Raw genomic sequence first — 16025 nt, 5'->3', positions numbered from 1 at the left:
TTTATATTAATCAGATCATCATACTCATTATTATGGCTCACATCACCTGGATTTCATCATATTGACCAAGCAAACAAACGGTAATACAGTAAACATTGAAAAGTAATGGATCAGACTATGCATCAAAAGTATAAGCATATCCTCTAATAGCTTAACAAAAAAATGTAAGTCACTGAATGTACAAACAACACTCTTAACTGTCCATGACCTTATGCCTCTTGTAATAAGGTTTACCGATGAACAGTTAACAGTGTGGGCAATGGTACAACTATAAGACTGACAGACTTTAAAACACAAACTCATGAGATATTATGTCTCTATTTGGAAAATAACTCCAGGGTGGCTGATACTTTATGTGCATTGTTGCATCTGATATTATGGATGCTGACTGTACATTACAATAACATATATATTCTTGTAACCATTCTAGGTTTGCTATAAGAAAAACATTAAGCTCCATTCTTATATTCCAGATAAAAGTGTTTATATACTTGCCAACAAAGCAAAGCATATGTTTAACACAATCGTTGCCACCCAGCCAAACAAGACATCCACGCCAGGCCACAACTATTTCGTCATATAAAGCAGTAGTACCACGATCCTGACTATCGGGTTGTCCGGCCTGGGAATGAAATTATAAAATACCCGATAGTTGGGTTTTCGGCACTGAATTTGTTAATGCTTCTACAATACTTTACCACAATCAGATATATGTCATAGTCTCAATCAATCAAGATGTGACTAAATCATTTGGGCAACATAGTTTCATAGAAATAAATTCTTGTACTAAATTGGCTGAATCATTCAAAGAACTCAAACTGACCGAATCACAGTCATGTTAGTTTTGTTTGCATATGTATTTAGATCCACATGACACAATCTGTATACTTTTAAAATATGAGTCGTTCTCACTTTATATAGGGAAACGATTTATGAACTAAATCCAATAGGAATGTACAACCCTAAAATAAAGTTTAACACAACCGGTTATAAATTTAATATTATATTGAAAAACTTGGTCAATAAAATGTTCAGCTTTAACAATATTCTAGAACAAGCTAAGGCATTAGGGCGTCAACGGCGGGTCGTCTTGGCCTATCATTACATCTTCATACATTATATCACCGTTTCTCTTCAAGTTGATTTTCTGTCGGAGATATTCGATTAAATTATACTTTCTTACGATTAATACGAGTCCACAAATGACTAGGGCTAGTGTGAATATGGTAACAACAGCGGCCGTAGCGCTATGCTTCGCCGGATAATCATTACTCGGAGGTTCGCAATTCTTCTCTACTCTTACGAAATCTGGTAAGCAATCACATATTCTTGTAGTCTGATTACATATTTGGTGCTCCCCGGGGCACGGTTCCAGCATCGCCGGGTTACAGGACAGGATATCATCTGTTAAAAAGAATGAAGCTCTTAGGATAACTGTCCGAATAAATTGATTCAATTAAATAATTGCCTGCTACTTACCTTGCGCGCCGAAGCTACATGCAGCGTTGAATATCAGCGTCGCGATCAAATTTATCACCTTTACACTGTTGCCGCGTGTCGACTGCATCATCGTTTGGTATTTACATCACAAATTGTAACGGGAAACAATAGTTTTTGTCTAACAACGGAGAACGGTGGACTCGATCGCGCAAGCAAAACAACTTGTCATCTGTCTGACTGTCAAATTGTCACAATGAAATTTGTTAGCAGACGCGTTTTGTTACTGCGCAGTGAAATGAATATGAAATGTTTTTTCCTGGTAATATTTTAATTATCAAAAAGAGGTTGCTGTCATTTTGGGGATCATCAATGATCATCAATCAAACAATTTTTATTCTTACCAATGAATAATGCTTTAAACATTCATAAATAATTATTTTTCCATTGCACTAGTCGACATCAAAAACTTTAAAAGAGGCATAAGCACGTTTTAACTATGCAATAATAAAACGCAATCAAAATGTACGTTTCGTTTCACACACGAGGTTGACATTTTATTCGCTCTTATTCCAATGAGCAAAGCAAATTATACAGAAACCAAAGAGTTGTATTAGGATATTGAAACACACCCAACTTGTCAGTAGAAAAAGGCGCGAAATTAAAATTTTCTAAGGGAAGTCAACTCATGGCGCCAAAATTTTTAATTGCCGCCTTTTTCTACTGACAACCTGTCGCTGTGTAAATAAAACATGTTTTTTCCGTCAGTCATTTTATTTTTGCAAGATTTTTTACATAACTTGTTGTTGATGGTTTATTTTATAAAGGTCTATACTCTACATAAGCGTCCGGTTCTGCCATTCGATACCTATTTCATTTCATGCCATGATCATTCGGAAGTTTGTTTTTGTTTTAGCCAACTGTAAAAATACATAGGCAACTACTATTTAATACATGCAAAGAAAAACTTATAATTACCCAACCCTAAATACTATCAGTCAAATAAGTATTTCTTTAAACTATGTTTATTCTAGAAGTTAAATTCATCTCCTTCGCCATAAACATATTTTTCGGGAAGAATATAATCTTTTGGGTCGTGGCCGTGAGCTTCAACGCCGCCGTTGCCATCGCTGGCGCCCTCTCTGAAAAAAAAAGTAATTTAAAAAGATGTCAAAAAATTAAAGTAGGCGTGAACCATTATAGTAACGGAAGTAGTGTCACCAAATGTATGGGACGTGCAAATTTTGGTATCGGATGAATTCACTTGGCACAGATGTAGTATACGTAAAGCTAAACCAATCCAGCCCGGTAGCCATCCGCCACCCCCTGGTGGGTAGGCAGGGGGGCATCCAAAGTTACACGCCGCATATCGGCTTCTATTTACCTACCACCTCGAGTTTGGTATCAATTCCAGATAAAGCGGGCATGAGGAATTCATTTTTGAGACCTTTGATGTACAGTTTAATACAAAAAAATATTGACGAATAAATCAAAACCGGCGTGCTATTTTTTTATTCAACTATTGCTATTATCAGCCGAAACTAGAAATGCTAGAAAGTTGAAATTTGCACACCAGGTTACATTTATAATGTGTACAAGAGATAAGAAGAGATTTTGAAAAATTCAACCCCTAAGGGGGTTAAAAAGGGGATGAAAGTTTGTATGGGGTTCATGTTTTATTTTAAGCTAGGAATTTCAAACTTCGTTAAAAGATATACTATTAAAATACAAGAAAACTAATTTCAGCGTTTTTGAAAATTCATCCCCTAAGGTGGCGAAATAGGGGTTGAAAATTTGTATGGAGATCAAAAAATTTTTCGAGTGTGGGGCTTGACACTTTTTATATGTGCATATTACTAGAATACAAGAAAAGTAATTTCAGCGTTTTTAAAAATTCATCCTCTAACGTGGTTAAAACGGAGTTGATCCATTACAAATTACTTTGACTGCCCCCCTGCCTACCTGCCAGGGGGTGGCGGATGTCTACCGGGCTTAAATAGCTTAGCTTTACGTATATTACATCTGTGCTAAGTGAATTAATCCGATACCAAAATTTGCACCTTATGACACTACTTCCCTCAGTATTAGTATTATTAGTAGACCTCCGGCCAAATATGTTAATATCGCGACTTTTTATTTATAAATTAGTGAAAATTTAAGTAAAATATTTCAGTGTATAATATTCATTTATAAATAAACAATCAAGTCAAGTCAATAATCTCACCTCTAACATATTAGAATACTTTCATCGCTAAAATAGGTATTTTCTGTTTTCTTTGCGAGGCAAGATCTCTTCGTTTTCTTATTGGGAAGGGAATTTCATCTTCCAAAGCCTCAACACTCTCTAGAAGCGATCTATAATAGAAGCGTAAATTTATAAGCAGCAGAGTAAAAAAGTCTGTCATACCTACTAATCTGTCACTAGGAAATGGCAGCAAAATAATGCACCTAGGCGCAAAAGGCATTTTGGTAAATCAAGCATGAAATAGGCAAGGAAGTAAAACTTACTTTAACTCCTCATGAGTATGTTCATCCTTCTGTTCTCCGCTGCTTCTTTCTTCTCCTTCGTATTCCGGCTCTCTGTACTTCTCCTTCTGGGCTGTAAGCAAACACATTAGATAAATGAAACAGCAATAGTTTATAACAAACAGTTTATTACAACATACCTGATAACATCACAGTAAAGTTTCATAACTATTCTTTCTGACTCTTTTGTAATCAAGAAAAAAAAGTTATCATACATTTTTAAAAGAACCACCTAACAAGCCGTCTAATAAACTTCCACGGCCGAGGACGCCTTATCTTCGCCGCCCGCCCCTCACCCTCCTCATTTACGTCATAATCGTCGTAAACCTCCTGATAATCGTCATTCGCCCTATTATAGTCATTAATATTCCCATAACCATTATTACCCACTATTCTCTCGTATTGGTGGCTATGAGCCCCCTGGTTATTTTCATTTGCTTCCCTATTATAGTCATTGGTATCTTTGTAAACGTCATTGCCACCCAAGGCGAGTATTCTCGCGTATTGATGACTGTGCGCGCCCTGTCCGTCATCAGCCTCCCTTACCTCCTCACTAAAGTCATGAATATCGTCATTAGCGTCATTGTCACCTTTTGCTCTTCTTTCGTGGTTGTGGCTGTATGCTCCCTGGTTGCCGCCGTCGTCGTGTCCGAAGGAGTCTTGCTTTTCGAATTCGTAATTGTCACCGTCCTGTGAATAGAAAATCGTTTAATCACTTTAATCTATGACTGCGAAACAGATGAACTTAGTTACTGACAACGCACAGCATCAACTGATGTTGAAGATAGAAACTTGAACATTGACACACATTTTCGTGAAAAAACTGTGTCACCAATGACATGGGGACATTTGTGTCTCTCCCTTGAATTGAATTTTAAAAGAAATTTCGTATTGGACCTCAACATCCAATACGAACAAGGTGCAAGGTACAAGGTGGACTGACGACCGTGGCCTATCCCACAAAACTTACAATTACAATTTTACAAGTGTCAAGTTACAAGTTTGTAATAATACAAATGTGCGTACCACAAAATATACAAGTAACAAATTTGTAGTGGAAAATTCTGACCTGAAAAAATGGCTAATTGACAATGCCTTTTACGACATTAATGAAATATTGTAGAACACAGTAAAATAGAATAATTTTCATGAGTAATTTTATTACATAGGTAATTTGTGTACGTACAATAATTAATTTTATTGTACACATTTGTGCATAATTTTCATATCATTATTTTGATGCTTTGCTTAGTTATTATTTCACCGTTTGTATATTTGACGTGTAATGTATGTGTACATTATTAATAATAAATATTAATATGAATATGAATATACACACTACTTGACTCACAAAATACACACTACTTGACGGGCGGTACAGAGTGCTCACGTGCAACTCTGACAAAACATTACACTGAAGACATTCCAGATATTAGTACCTATGAAGTTAAGCAGGCTATGAAACAACTTAAGCAATACAAAGCTCCGGGAGAAGATGGCATTACCACAGAACTGCTCAAAGCAGGTGGACGCCCGATACTGAAAGAACTGCGATGGATCTTTAACGAAGCTCTGTTCACCGGTGAAATACCAGAAGAGTGGCAGAATAGCATGGTCACATTATTTCACAAGAAAGGCGCCAAAACAAGTCTTAAGAATTACCGCCCTATTGCCCTCCTAAGCCAAGTGTACAAAGTATTCTCACGAGTTGTCACATCGAGAATATCACGAAGATTGGACGAATACCAGCCTAAAGAGCAGGCGGGCTTCAGGAGCGGTTTTAGTACAGTCGATCATATTTTCACAGTAAGGCAAGTGATACAAAAGTCACTTGAGTACAATATACCACTTTACCTTGCCTTCGTGGATTATGAGAAGGCGTTCGATACGGTGGAGCATTGGGCAGTTTTTGACTCCTTAAAACGTTGCCGAATAGACTACAGATACATCCACCTGTTGAAAAACCTTTACCGCTCAGCGACAATGACAGTGCAAATTCAAGGCTCCAGAACCTCAATACCACTCGGAAGAGGAGTGCGTCAAGGTGACGTAATATCTCCAAAACTTTTCACAAATGCTCTAGAAGATGTATTTAAACACTGTAACTGGGACGGCAGAGGTATCAAGATAGATGGAGAGTACTTAAACCACCTACGCTTTGCTGACGACATTGTTTTACTCGCAGAGACACCTGAAGATCTCGAACACATGCTCAATGATCTAAGCCAGGCATCGATGCGAGTTGGCCTGAAAATGAATATGGAGAAAACAAAGTGGATGAGCACCGCTGAAAAGGCAACCATTTCATTGGAAGGCAAAACGATGGAGAGAGTAAGCGATTACGTATATTTGGGCCAGAAAATAACGCTTGACGGTAACCCCTTGGATGCCGAAATTAGTAGGCGCATTCAATTGGGTTGGGGCGCATTTGGAAAGCTAGGCGATGTTTTCAAGTCCAAAATCCCACAGTCACTGAAAACCAGGGTCTACAACCAATGCGTCCTCCCAGTGATGACCTACGCATGCGAGACATGGACGTTGACCGTCGGAAGGGTGCGCCAGCTAAAAGTGGCACAGAGAGCCATGGAGCGCGCGATGCTCGGGATCTCCCTGCGAGACAGAATTCGAAATGAGGACATTCGCCAACGCACGAGAGTTACCGACATCGCCAAAAGAATTGCGCAACTGAAGTGGGAATGGGCCGGCCATATCTGCCGCAGGGATGACGACCGATGGGGCCAGCGAGTACTGTTCTGGAGACCTCGACTGGGAAGCCGGAGGGACGGAAAACCACGAGCCAGATGGTCGGACGACATTAGAAAGACGGCAGGGCCGACCTGGCATAGAACCGCCGCATACAGAACAACATGGAAATCCATGAAAGAGGCATATGTTCAGCAGTGGACGCAAATATGCTGAGAAGAGATGAATATACATTTTATTGTTTACAATTTATTGTACACTTGTAAAGTTTTGTGGGATAGGGCACTGGTAAAGGTCGCGAGAGCCCGCTGGATGCGTGTGGCGCAAGACCGGTCATTATGGCACTCTTTGGGGGAGGAATATGTCCAGCAGTGGACGTCCTCTGGCTGATATGATGATGATGATGATGATCCAATACGAAGATACTTTAAGAAGATATTTTATTTGCCGGTCTTCTCCACATTTAACTTAGAGATATGTAATTTGATTCTCAGAATAGGTTACTAATTATCACCTTGTTTATAAAACTTCAGTACTTATTATCTTACCTTCTTGTGGTAGCTGTCAAAGTGCTGGTATCCCTTCTTGCCGCCTCCCTGCTTCTTGCGCGAGTACCCGATCTCGCCGTCTCCCTCGTTCTGGTACGATTTGTGGTAGTCTTGAGGCTGCGTTACAAATTACAATTAGGTTTGAATTAGCCGAACTAAGGTTTCTTTATATGGTGGTTTTAAATTAGATCACTACTTGAACTTCAAACCTTGTTGATTTGATACCGAAACTCTCTCGCACGTTCTCCTACAGAGCTATGGGCGCCTGGTACTTTTGCCAGCCGCTTTATGGTCTTTTTGTACATGGAGTGTGGAGCGACAAGATGATTTCCCAGTCGGTACGATGTCGTGAAGGTCGAAGAAAGCTCCTGCTGAGCTATGAGCTCCTGGTACTTTTATCAGCCGGTCAGAGAATTTAATGGTGTTATCTATGGATTATTTAGTTTAAGCACACTTACCGCCGCCGCCCGCACTTCTCGCACGTAAGACCCCACTGCCACCGTATCATCGGCTACCTCCATATCTTCGAGCGTTAGGGTTGGTTTACATGCTGCTAGTTGCAGCGCAGCTGCTAAAAGAATTAGCTTGAACGCCATAGTTCCTGAATCATTGAAGGACACATATTGGTTTATTTATTTATTTGCTTATTAAGTAGGATCGCCAGCAGAAGAAACTATGTAAGGTTAGATAGGGTAAGAGAAACACTGGGGCAAGAATGGAAAGATAAACACTTGTTGGGAATCTTCATACTATTTTTTGGCCCATGAAAATAAACTATGTTTTTCCTACCACATGACCTTATTTAGTTCAGCAGTTACTATAAAATTTAACGTCATAAAGAAATAATACTATCTATATAAATATGTGTATCGTCGCCTAGCAGCCAGCAAAGCTATGCTTAGTTCGGGCCGTTCGGGGCTACGTTCATCTGTGTAAGATGTCCCCTGATTAGTGTTGTGAATAACGCTCATTTCGAGGCTTAAAGACTCTCGAGGCTTAACGCCTCAAAGGCAGCAAAGATCAGCAGGTTGTTGATTTCTTACATCCATACGCGCAAAATAAATTAATACAATTCTCAAATATAGTCGAGTCTTAAGGGCTCGAGTCTTTAAGCCTAAAAATAAGCGTTATTCACGACACTGCCCCTGATATTTATTTATTATTTATATTGAAACTGACTCCAATTTTTGGCAAGAAGTGTCAATATGAATCTCATATCGTTCTTCTAGTACCGACAACATAAACTTTATTGAGCCTTACTGTGGCACTAGGTCGATTTGTGTTAAAATGGTCCTATAATATTTGTTTTATTTATTTATTCAAATACTTAATCGATTAATTTAAACACAAACTCACCTTATCCAAACGTAGCACTAACGGACAGTCATTTCCAACTGCTACTTATTTTATACAAATCAAACATTACATCCACTAGATCTTTCACAAGAATAACCCTAACAATTATCACACTTAACTGACACTTCTTCAACCTTATTCCAAAGACATAAGAACCATTATTGTTCAGTTAAGAGTTGCTTAGTTTTTAAAGAAAGGTCATTTTTTAACGTATCAATTGCAGTATTCCGTCAAGCGGATCGGGCAAGGTGTTGCAGTTGGGATTTAAATACGAGCCAAAGAATTGAGTAAAAGTTGACAAACGATCGAGAAATCTAGAATATGGCATCATTTAAAATTAATTCTTTGACTGAATTGGACTATTGAGACATTTTTGCCTGAAAACCAGCGTTGTAGTAAATACACTGCTATATTATGCTGAGTCAAGCTCCCAACTCAACTTCTTAGTTTACAAGTCTAAATTTAAGGTTTATCTCTAAAAAATATGTTACACCATCTGTTAACTCTGCCATTGTTATCTGTGTTCGCATTTTCGCAATTATTATCAATAAATTATTCTTACTCTTATTTCATGTGATGTTAAATAAAAATGTTCTATGTCTACGTCTCATTACCTGAGGGTAAAATGGAGTCTCGTCCGAGACTGATTTTTTATTTTATTTTTCTTTTATTTCAATATAAAAGTCCGCTAGCGTCTTTGCTTTGTAAAAAAAATCTACATCCATCTCGAGCAATTTCCGAATGCTAATAAAACATATTTAATAAGTCGTAAAAACATTTACGGTAGCAGTGATCAAAATGATTTACACACTTGTGCTCAGATCATATTTAACACCTCGCCCGCATAGAAACTTCTGCTGCTGTCTGTATCTAGATTCTAGAAACTATAGTGTGCGTAGTATGTTATAATATTGCCTAATGAAAATGACCTTAATACCAACCCATCCACAAAAACCCACAAAAAAAATATACTTCTCATCTTTTGCTATAGGTAAGTACCTAGAGTGTAGACCAATTCGCAAAACAAAAGCAGAAAAAACAATAGGCCCAATTTCCGTTACATTTAAACCGTTACAATTCCAAACCGGAATATGATTAGCCACAGGTGTCATAACATCTTACATTTTCCTATAAATTAGATTCGCCACAGCCACAGACTATGCCCCAACAGACGCCGCATTATGCAACGATTACGAACAAAAATAAATTCAAATAAAGAAAGAACAAGAACCCACTTCTCGGTACAGACACTTCGGTACCTTTCTAGATGTAAAGCACGTGTTTTTAAAAATACTGAAATCTCTGTAAGCCAGCGGCTGGCAACCAGCGGCCGGCGGGCCGCATGCGGCCCGCGAATCTCTCACTTGCGGCCCGCGAGCCTCCCTGGCTATTCTGTATGTAATATTGACAAATGACAATGTCTGATAAAGTCATAAATATTAACAAAATGCGGCCCGCGTCCACTTCGTTAACTGCTATGTTGCCCTTGGCTGCTAAAAGGTTGCCGACCGCTGCTGTAAGCCCATAAAATTTGAGAAATTCCCTCGATTTCTCCAGAATCCCGTAATCGAGTAAGACTTCGTTATACAAAAAAAACTTAGTCATTTCCGAAATTAGTCCGATAGTCTCCGAGTAATAGTTGAACATAGGTACACAACTAATAAGATTTAGACGAAATGAGAAATTCCTTTTTTTTGAAGTCTATGAAGTTGTGAACGTGATCGCAACTGTCTGAAATATGCGGTCGCATCCATCGAAATTAGAATGGTGACAAGTATTCGTTCTAGTTCCATGCACAATCTAGTAGGATTAGATCTATGGGTTCTTTAACAATAAGTATTGTGAAGATTTATTCACTTTCATTCGGTTTTTCGGTTGAATGGACGTTCTAGTGACAGGTTGGCCCAACTTATTAAATGCAACGTTGCAACGATTTGTGCAAGGTCGAATCGTCCGGTCAGCGAAACGGCTGGATGATTAAAGCTTGCATTTTAGTTTTTAAGACTTCAAATAAGAGGTTATGTATGCTCGAAAAGATGGCGCCACAACTTTGGCCTATGCTCGTGTAGATGGCAATATTTAACATTTTAACACATATCAGTGAAAGAACATGGGTCAAAAACACATGGCGTTCTAAAAAAAATCCTTTTTAATTCGGTTCTGTTTTTGTTATAGATTACATACCTAGTTGCATTTCAAAATATGGGTAAATTAATTTAAGGTAAGTTAAAAGTGTTACTGCTATTCATAGCTGCCATATATAGAGAATAAACAAAAGCTTATACAAAAGGGCTTTATTAGCAAACCGTCACAAAGCCACCAAATAATTGGTGGCTTAATTTACGCAGATAATTTCATTGTGAATTGCTGTAGATATCCTTGCTGCCTTCATCTAGGTTAATTTGCTTACTCCATCGGGGGTCATCTGTGACTCAGAGCTTGGCGGTGTATACGGTTACGAAGTTACCAGAAGTGACGTTGCTTGTTTCATCCCTGGAACGTAAGGGATAATTGCAAGTTTTATATAAAATAGCTTAATTTATCCAGAGAGATTTGGAAACACGCTGATTTGGAAGCAAAAAAAATGATTTTATGAGAAAATATACTTTTACAGTACATATGGTCCTAATTTCCCGCACTATTGCGTAAAATAGCACTTTTCGTGCGCATGTCAAAAGTTTAATGGGCCATATGAACTGTAAAACGTTGTACGATACACGTGCGAAAAGATAATGCGCAACTCGTGTCGATTTAAAACATTTCCTTTGGTCCTGTTTTAATTTATCGCCACTCGTTTCGAATTTCCTCTTTTCCGCACTTGTATCGTAAATAACTATTACGTTACGTTCCCCGTTGGGCTAGGATCACTCGTTTATGGCATTTACTCGTTTAAATTAAATTATCTAAATACGCACTTTTATAGATATAAGCCATGTGCATAATGGGTCAACCAATAAGTACTTATGCTATTAGAAAGTGTGACAACAGTTCTTCCAACAAATTATGCCACAAATTGTCCCGAGAAGGGTTAATCTACCCATATAAGTGTTTATTTCTTTATTTAGAATAAATTTACTAGAAACAACTCACTTCTTTCTGTCCTCTTTGCGTCCTTGGGCGTCCTGGTTTAGAGCTGTGATATCTACGATCTTGTATGAAACAGACCATTCATTCTTCAGGTTAAGTTCTTCCAAAGATTTTGCACTAAAATTATAAAATATTTAATTTATAAAATATATAGGAACTATATTAAAACATATTTAAGACTCTAGGGTCTATCGCGAATTTATTTTGTTAAATAAAAGGATTTAAATGTTATATATAGTAACAACGTTTATCGGAGCTCGTGTGCAAATTTTACATGAGATAGGTCCCTAGTATTATTATTTGTACGATTTTTTTTCTAAAGAACCATCAATGACATTTCTAAAGTGTGAACAGTTTATTAAAGGGCCGGACGCGTCAAACTACGCTTTGGTTTGCAAGAAACCTTTGTGGCTTTGGCTAAATAACTAAAATTAGAAAATATACTTGTTTGTTAGTATCAGGATCTATCAGAAAATTTAGAAAGCTAGAAAAAGATAAAAAAAAACTTACTCAGAATCATTAGTGACGTCAAACCGTACCAGTGGAAAACCGACCTCCTTCCCACGCTTGATGGCAGTTTTGGCTAAAGCCAGGGCTATTTCTGCACTCTTCGGCTTGTCTGGCGGTACTATTAGGGTTACCTGTAAATTTTGTATTACTTATTAGATATGTTTAGTGTAGATCTAGTCGATCGTAGCCGAAGGGACGAAAACCACGAGCCAGATAGTCGAACGACATTAGAAAGACAGCAGGGCCGCCCTGGCACAGAACGCTGCATGCAGAACAACATGGAAATCCATGACAGAGGCATATGTTCAGCAGTGGACGCAAATATGCTGAGAAGAAGAGTGTAGATCTAACTCCTTTGCATAGTCACGCGCACTTCTATATGTCAAGCGCGACTTCAAGTATGCAGTATGGAGTAGCGCGCGAGAACGCAAGTCATGCTACTTAAGTGGTTTTGCCCACCTATCACAGCAGGAGCTACCTAGACCTACGAAAGGTTTTTGGTAGATTTTATGGACGTAGACTACTTTATACTCGCTATTGATTATGTCCAAGAGAAGGTAATAACAATTGTAGGCGACGGAACGTACAAACCTTATTGCTGCGCGCGTGCTGGCAGTCTGGCCGGTACGGATGCTGCTGCCAGCGCGCGTCTTTTGTTTATATGGATAGTTTTTCTCTGTCAATGAGCCACAAATGTTAATGTTGTATATTACAATTTTGCACTGTTGTATCAGGTCTTCTTTAAAAACTGACCTGCAGTATTCTCTCAACACCATAATTTTCATGTAACTTCGGCGCCCTCAGACAGTGCGCGGAGAAGTTCACCAGACGTTTCGAACGCGTACATCGTATATACTTCGCCCATTGCTGTAATATATCGGCGTCCCAGGAACATACGGCTGCGACGAGTGCTAGGCCAAGGATCTCGGAGCGGGTCACGTTGGGAGTTTGCTCTGCTAGCATAGAGTGACCTGTAAAGGAATTTAAATATAAATAAATAAGATCTAGATATGCTATAAGGTCTAGACTGAGGATTTTGGAGTGGGTTACGAACCTAGCAAATTAAACAAGATTATAAAGCCATCCCACAATACATCAAGGCAGCAGCATGAGCAGGAAGGAATTCACAAGCTGTCGCACCTTCCTACCCTGAGTTCTTCTCTGTCTATCGCGGCAAAGTGTAAAAGCAGTGTGAGATACGTACCGTAAGCTAAAGTCCTACAGTCGTACATGGTACCATCACGCTCCGCGATTGTTGCGCCATTTAGGGTCCTAGCTAAATTGGTTGTTCAATACTTGCGCAATAGAATTTCCAATTTAGCAAGAACCCTAAATGGCATAACAATCCCGAGTAGTGACTGTACTACAGTCGTACACATAAGGTTCGTAATAGCGAACACTCTCAGTGGGAAGTTTTGGCAGCACAACGTCCTGAGTGTCGCAGGCTGGTGCATGACAAAGTGCACGATTTCGAGGAGCAACGTAAAGTTGACCTCGACGCTAAACGCGACGACCTGAAAGCACGCCAGCCTGCTTTCATTCACTAACTACCAGTATGTGGCTGGTGTTCTCACGTGCCCTCAATGTGTGCGGGGGTTCACCTCAAAGATCGGCTACGTCAGCCATATTCGGGCATACGAGCGCCGAGCTAACTAGGAGTCGAGGTGGTCGCCATGGTCGAAATCGGCCCGAAGGATCAATACCGAGCGGGCCAGGCTGCACACGACGGAGCAGGGTAATGCTGTGATGATGGTGATGTACGTACCCTGAGCTAAAGTCCTAGCAACATAATCGTTTAGTACTAGATGGTTAGGCTCAAGCGGACCAGGCCAAACACGAACGTGCTCGCGAACGAATTTTAACACTCGCGGCACATCCGACGGGCGGGTCAGACGCACGCGGAGACGTTGCTCGGTGTCTGTTCCTTGTACCTGGAAGAAAAATCCTAGTGATGAATTATGCATCTGAAATGATTTAGGTACCTATAGTGTAAAAGAAGGCTAACAAAGTGTGTAAGGGAGAAGTAGAAGCGGAAGTTGGAAGGGGACAGGGGTAGACCTCGGCGGACTTTCTCTGATCAGATCGGGGCAATCCTAAAGAAAGGTCAAGAGCACCCTAAACCGGAAGTGAAGGAAGCGAAAGAGGTATGTGAACAGTACGGATTGGTAAAAAATTACTTATACTTAGCGAAAAATACGATTGGTTTTTTTTATTTTTATTTATTAATAAATCTATTAAATTATTATTAAATAGTGTAAGAAAATTTAATTTCGGTGATAATGACGTATGGAAAATAAACAATATGGGGAAAAACGCGAATGGGAATTAAACGATTGGGGAAAAAAATATTGTGTAAGTAATCTACACAGTTAAAATTCACTATCTTGGATCCTAAGGCTCATTTAAATGGTGGAAATATTCGCTAAATTGGGTAAGTTCTTGGTAGCTCAGTCGGAAGAACACCGGGCTAACGATCTGGTAGTCGTCGGTTCAACTCCTACCCAAGACAGTGAATTATTCCACTTTTAATTTGTTTCTAAGCTAAGCTAGTCTATCGGTGTTCTATCGAATACATTCTGGAGAGTGCGTTCGTTGTTAATATTCCATTTGTCCGCACAAAACGATTTGCCTCGTCTTTTTTGGTAAGGACGGCTAAGGAATGGAATGCGCTCCCGTCATCTGTATTCCCTGAGAAATATGATCTCGGTCTCTTTAAAGCAAAAGTGAATAGGCTATTACTGAACCAGTGAGCTCCATCTTAGGCTCTGTCTTCATATCACTTTCCATCAGGTGTGACTAGAGCCAATTGCCGATCAGTTTATCATATAAAATAAAAAGCTTATTGTTGAGTAGTTTAACTGTTGTCACTCACTTTGACGACAGCCTTCTTACTGTCACTCTTCGGCGTATCTGAATAACTTCTACGGCATAATAATACAGGTATCCTGTCTGCAATAAAGTTGCAACTATGTTTTAGGTGTGTCGGGAACCCCCTTAACACATTAATAGTATAAATTGTTTCGAAAATAGCGAACATGAGTGGGTTTGGGGTTCCCGAATTTATAAATTTCTGTGTCAGTCCATTTTACTTGAATATTCGATAATTTATTGGAATTGGACGTTAAATCGTGGCTCGGTGACGGGTTGACTGACGTTTGAGTTTTTTCTTTTGATACTTAGTTGTTTTTAAATTAGGTTTGATGTTTTATGGGAAGGAGGTTTGATGTGTTTATTAAGTGTTACTGTTGGGCATTTTTTCCGAGAATGGAATCACACGATGGAATTATAGTAAGTAAATTTGGAATTTATTCGGAAATACCTGATTAGTTAAGTATACCTTTCTCATAAGGGGGAGGCCTATGTTCAGCAGTGGACGTCTTATGGCTGAGATGATGATGATGATGATGACTTTTCTCATTAGGTAGTTAAACATTTGTAACATTAAAATTTCGGTCCTTTATTTTATCCTACATTGGCTACATTATCAAAATTACAATTTGTATTTTAAATTAGGGAATATTAGGCAAAGCTCTGCGTAAGTGGCACCTTTGTGGCACATACAGTAAACAAACCACATGCCTACCGCGAAACAAGAAAATCGAAATTTCGTTATCTAATCTCTCTATCACTCTTGCACATTCGAGCGATAAAGAGGCAGATAACTAAATTTCGATTTTCGCGTTTACCGGTAGGCCCTTGTTAAGAAACCGCCTTGATGCATCAATGTCATATTTTAGTGTCTGTGAAAACTTGTCAAAAAACAGTTTAAGGCACAGTATGTATAAGTTAGTCTATGAATTTACTAGAGTCGGTAGTGCTGCACTCTGGCGGCAGAACATTGCAGTAATATCCCCTAAT

At 39.0% G+C, this 16025-nt stretch overlaps 2 protein-coding genes across 3 annotated transcripts; both read right to left on the bottom strand.

Annotated features, from left to right (window-relative positions):
* Positions 1-2386: 2386 nt before the first annotated feature.
* On the bottom strand, positions 2387-7838 carry LOC134806237 (uncharacterized). 2 transcript variants are annotated; one of them, XM_063779469.1, is made up of 6 exons: positions 7673-7838; positions 7215-7331; positions 4554-4653; positions 3946-4036; positions 3662-3792; positions 2479-2579 (listed from the first exon to the last, which is right to left on the bottom strand). In XM_063779469.1, exons 1-5 carry the CDS (start codon positions 7808-7810, stop codon positions 3672-3674), a joined length of 567 nt encoding a protein of 188 aa, XP_063635539.1. In that variant the 5' UTR covers positions 7811-7838; the 3' UTR covers positions 2479-2579; positions 3662-3671. The 2 variants fall into 2 exon arrangements, with proteins under 2 accessions (XP_063635540.1, XP_063635539.1); XM_063779470.1 differs by lacking the exon at positions 3662-3792 and having other exon boundaries at positions 2387-2579.
* A 3011-nt stretch (positions 7839-10849) lies between these two features.
* LOC134806236 (uncharacterized) lies at positions 10850-15328 on the bottom strand. Its single transcript, XM_063779468.1, has 6 exons — positions 15040-15328; positions 13933-14098; positions 12921-13138; positions 12168-12298; positions 11661-11774; positions 10850-11063 (listed from the first exon to the last, which is right to left on the bottom strand). Exons 1-6 carry the CDS (start codon positions 15202-15204, stop codon positions 11003-11005), a joined length of 855 nt encoding a protein of 284 aa, XP_063635538.1. The 5' UTR covers positions 15205-15328; the 3' UTR covers positions 10850-11002.
* Between the last annotated feature and the right edge of the window lie 697 nt (positions 15329-16025).

This window comes from Cydia splendana, chromosome 3, assembly GCF_910591565.1.
Source record: "Cydia splendana chromosome 3, ilCydSple1.2, whole genome shotgun sequence".
Taxonomy (NCBI): domain Eukaryota; kingdom Metazoa; phylum Arthropoda; class Insecta; order Lepidoptera; family Tortricidae; genus Cydia; species Cydia splendana.
This window is presented reverse-complemented; position numbering and strand designations above follow the sequence as displayed.

What these genes read in the sequence shown, in the direction of transcription:
- LOC134806237 (XM_063779469.1), bottom strand. Translation starts at nt 7,810, where the DNA reads ATGGCGTTCAAGCTAATTCTTTTAGCAGCTGCGCTGCAACTAGCAGCA. An exon ending in CCACGAAAGAAGAGCAAAAG is followed by an intron (nt 4,037 to 4,553) that starts GTGACAATGACG and finishes GTTTGCTTACAG; the next exon opens with CCCAGAAGGAGAAGTACAGA. An exon ending in CATACTCATGAGGAGTTAAA is followed by an intron (nt 3,793 to 3,945) that starts GTAAGTTTTACT and finishes CTTCTATTATAG; the next exon opens with ATCGCTTCTAGAGAGTGTTG.
- LOC134806236 (XM_063779468.1), bottom strand. Translation starts at nt 15,204, where the DNA reads ATGTTCGCTATTTTCGAAACAATTTATACTATTAATGTGTTAAGGGGG. An exon ending in GTGTTGAGAGAATACTGCAG is followed by an intron (nt 12,299 to 12,920) that starts GTCAGTTTTTAA and finishes CAAAATTTACAG; the next exon opens with GTAACCCTAATAGTACCGCC. An exon ending in CGCAAAGAGGACAGAAAGAA is followed by an intron (nt 11,064 to 11,660) that starts GTGAGTTGTTTC and finishes CTTACGTTCCAG; the next exon opens with GGATGAAACAAGCAACGTCA.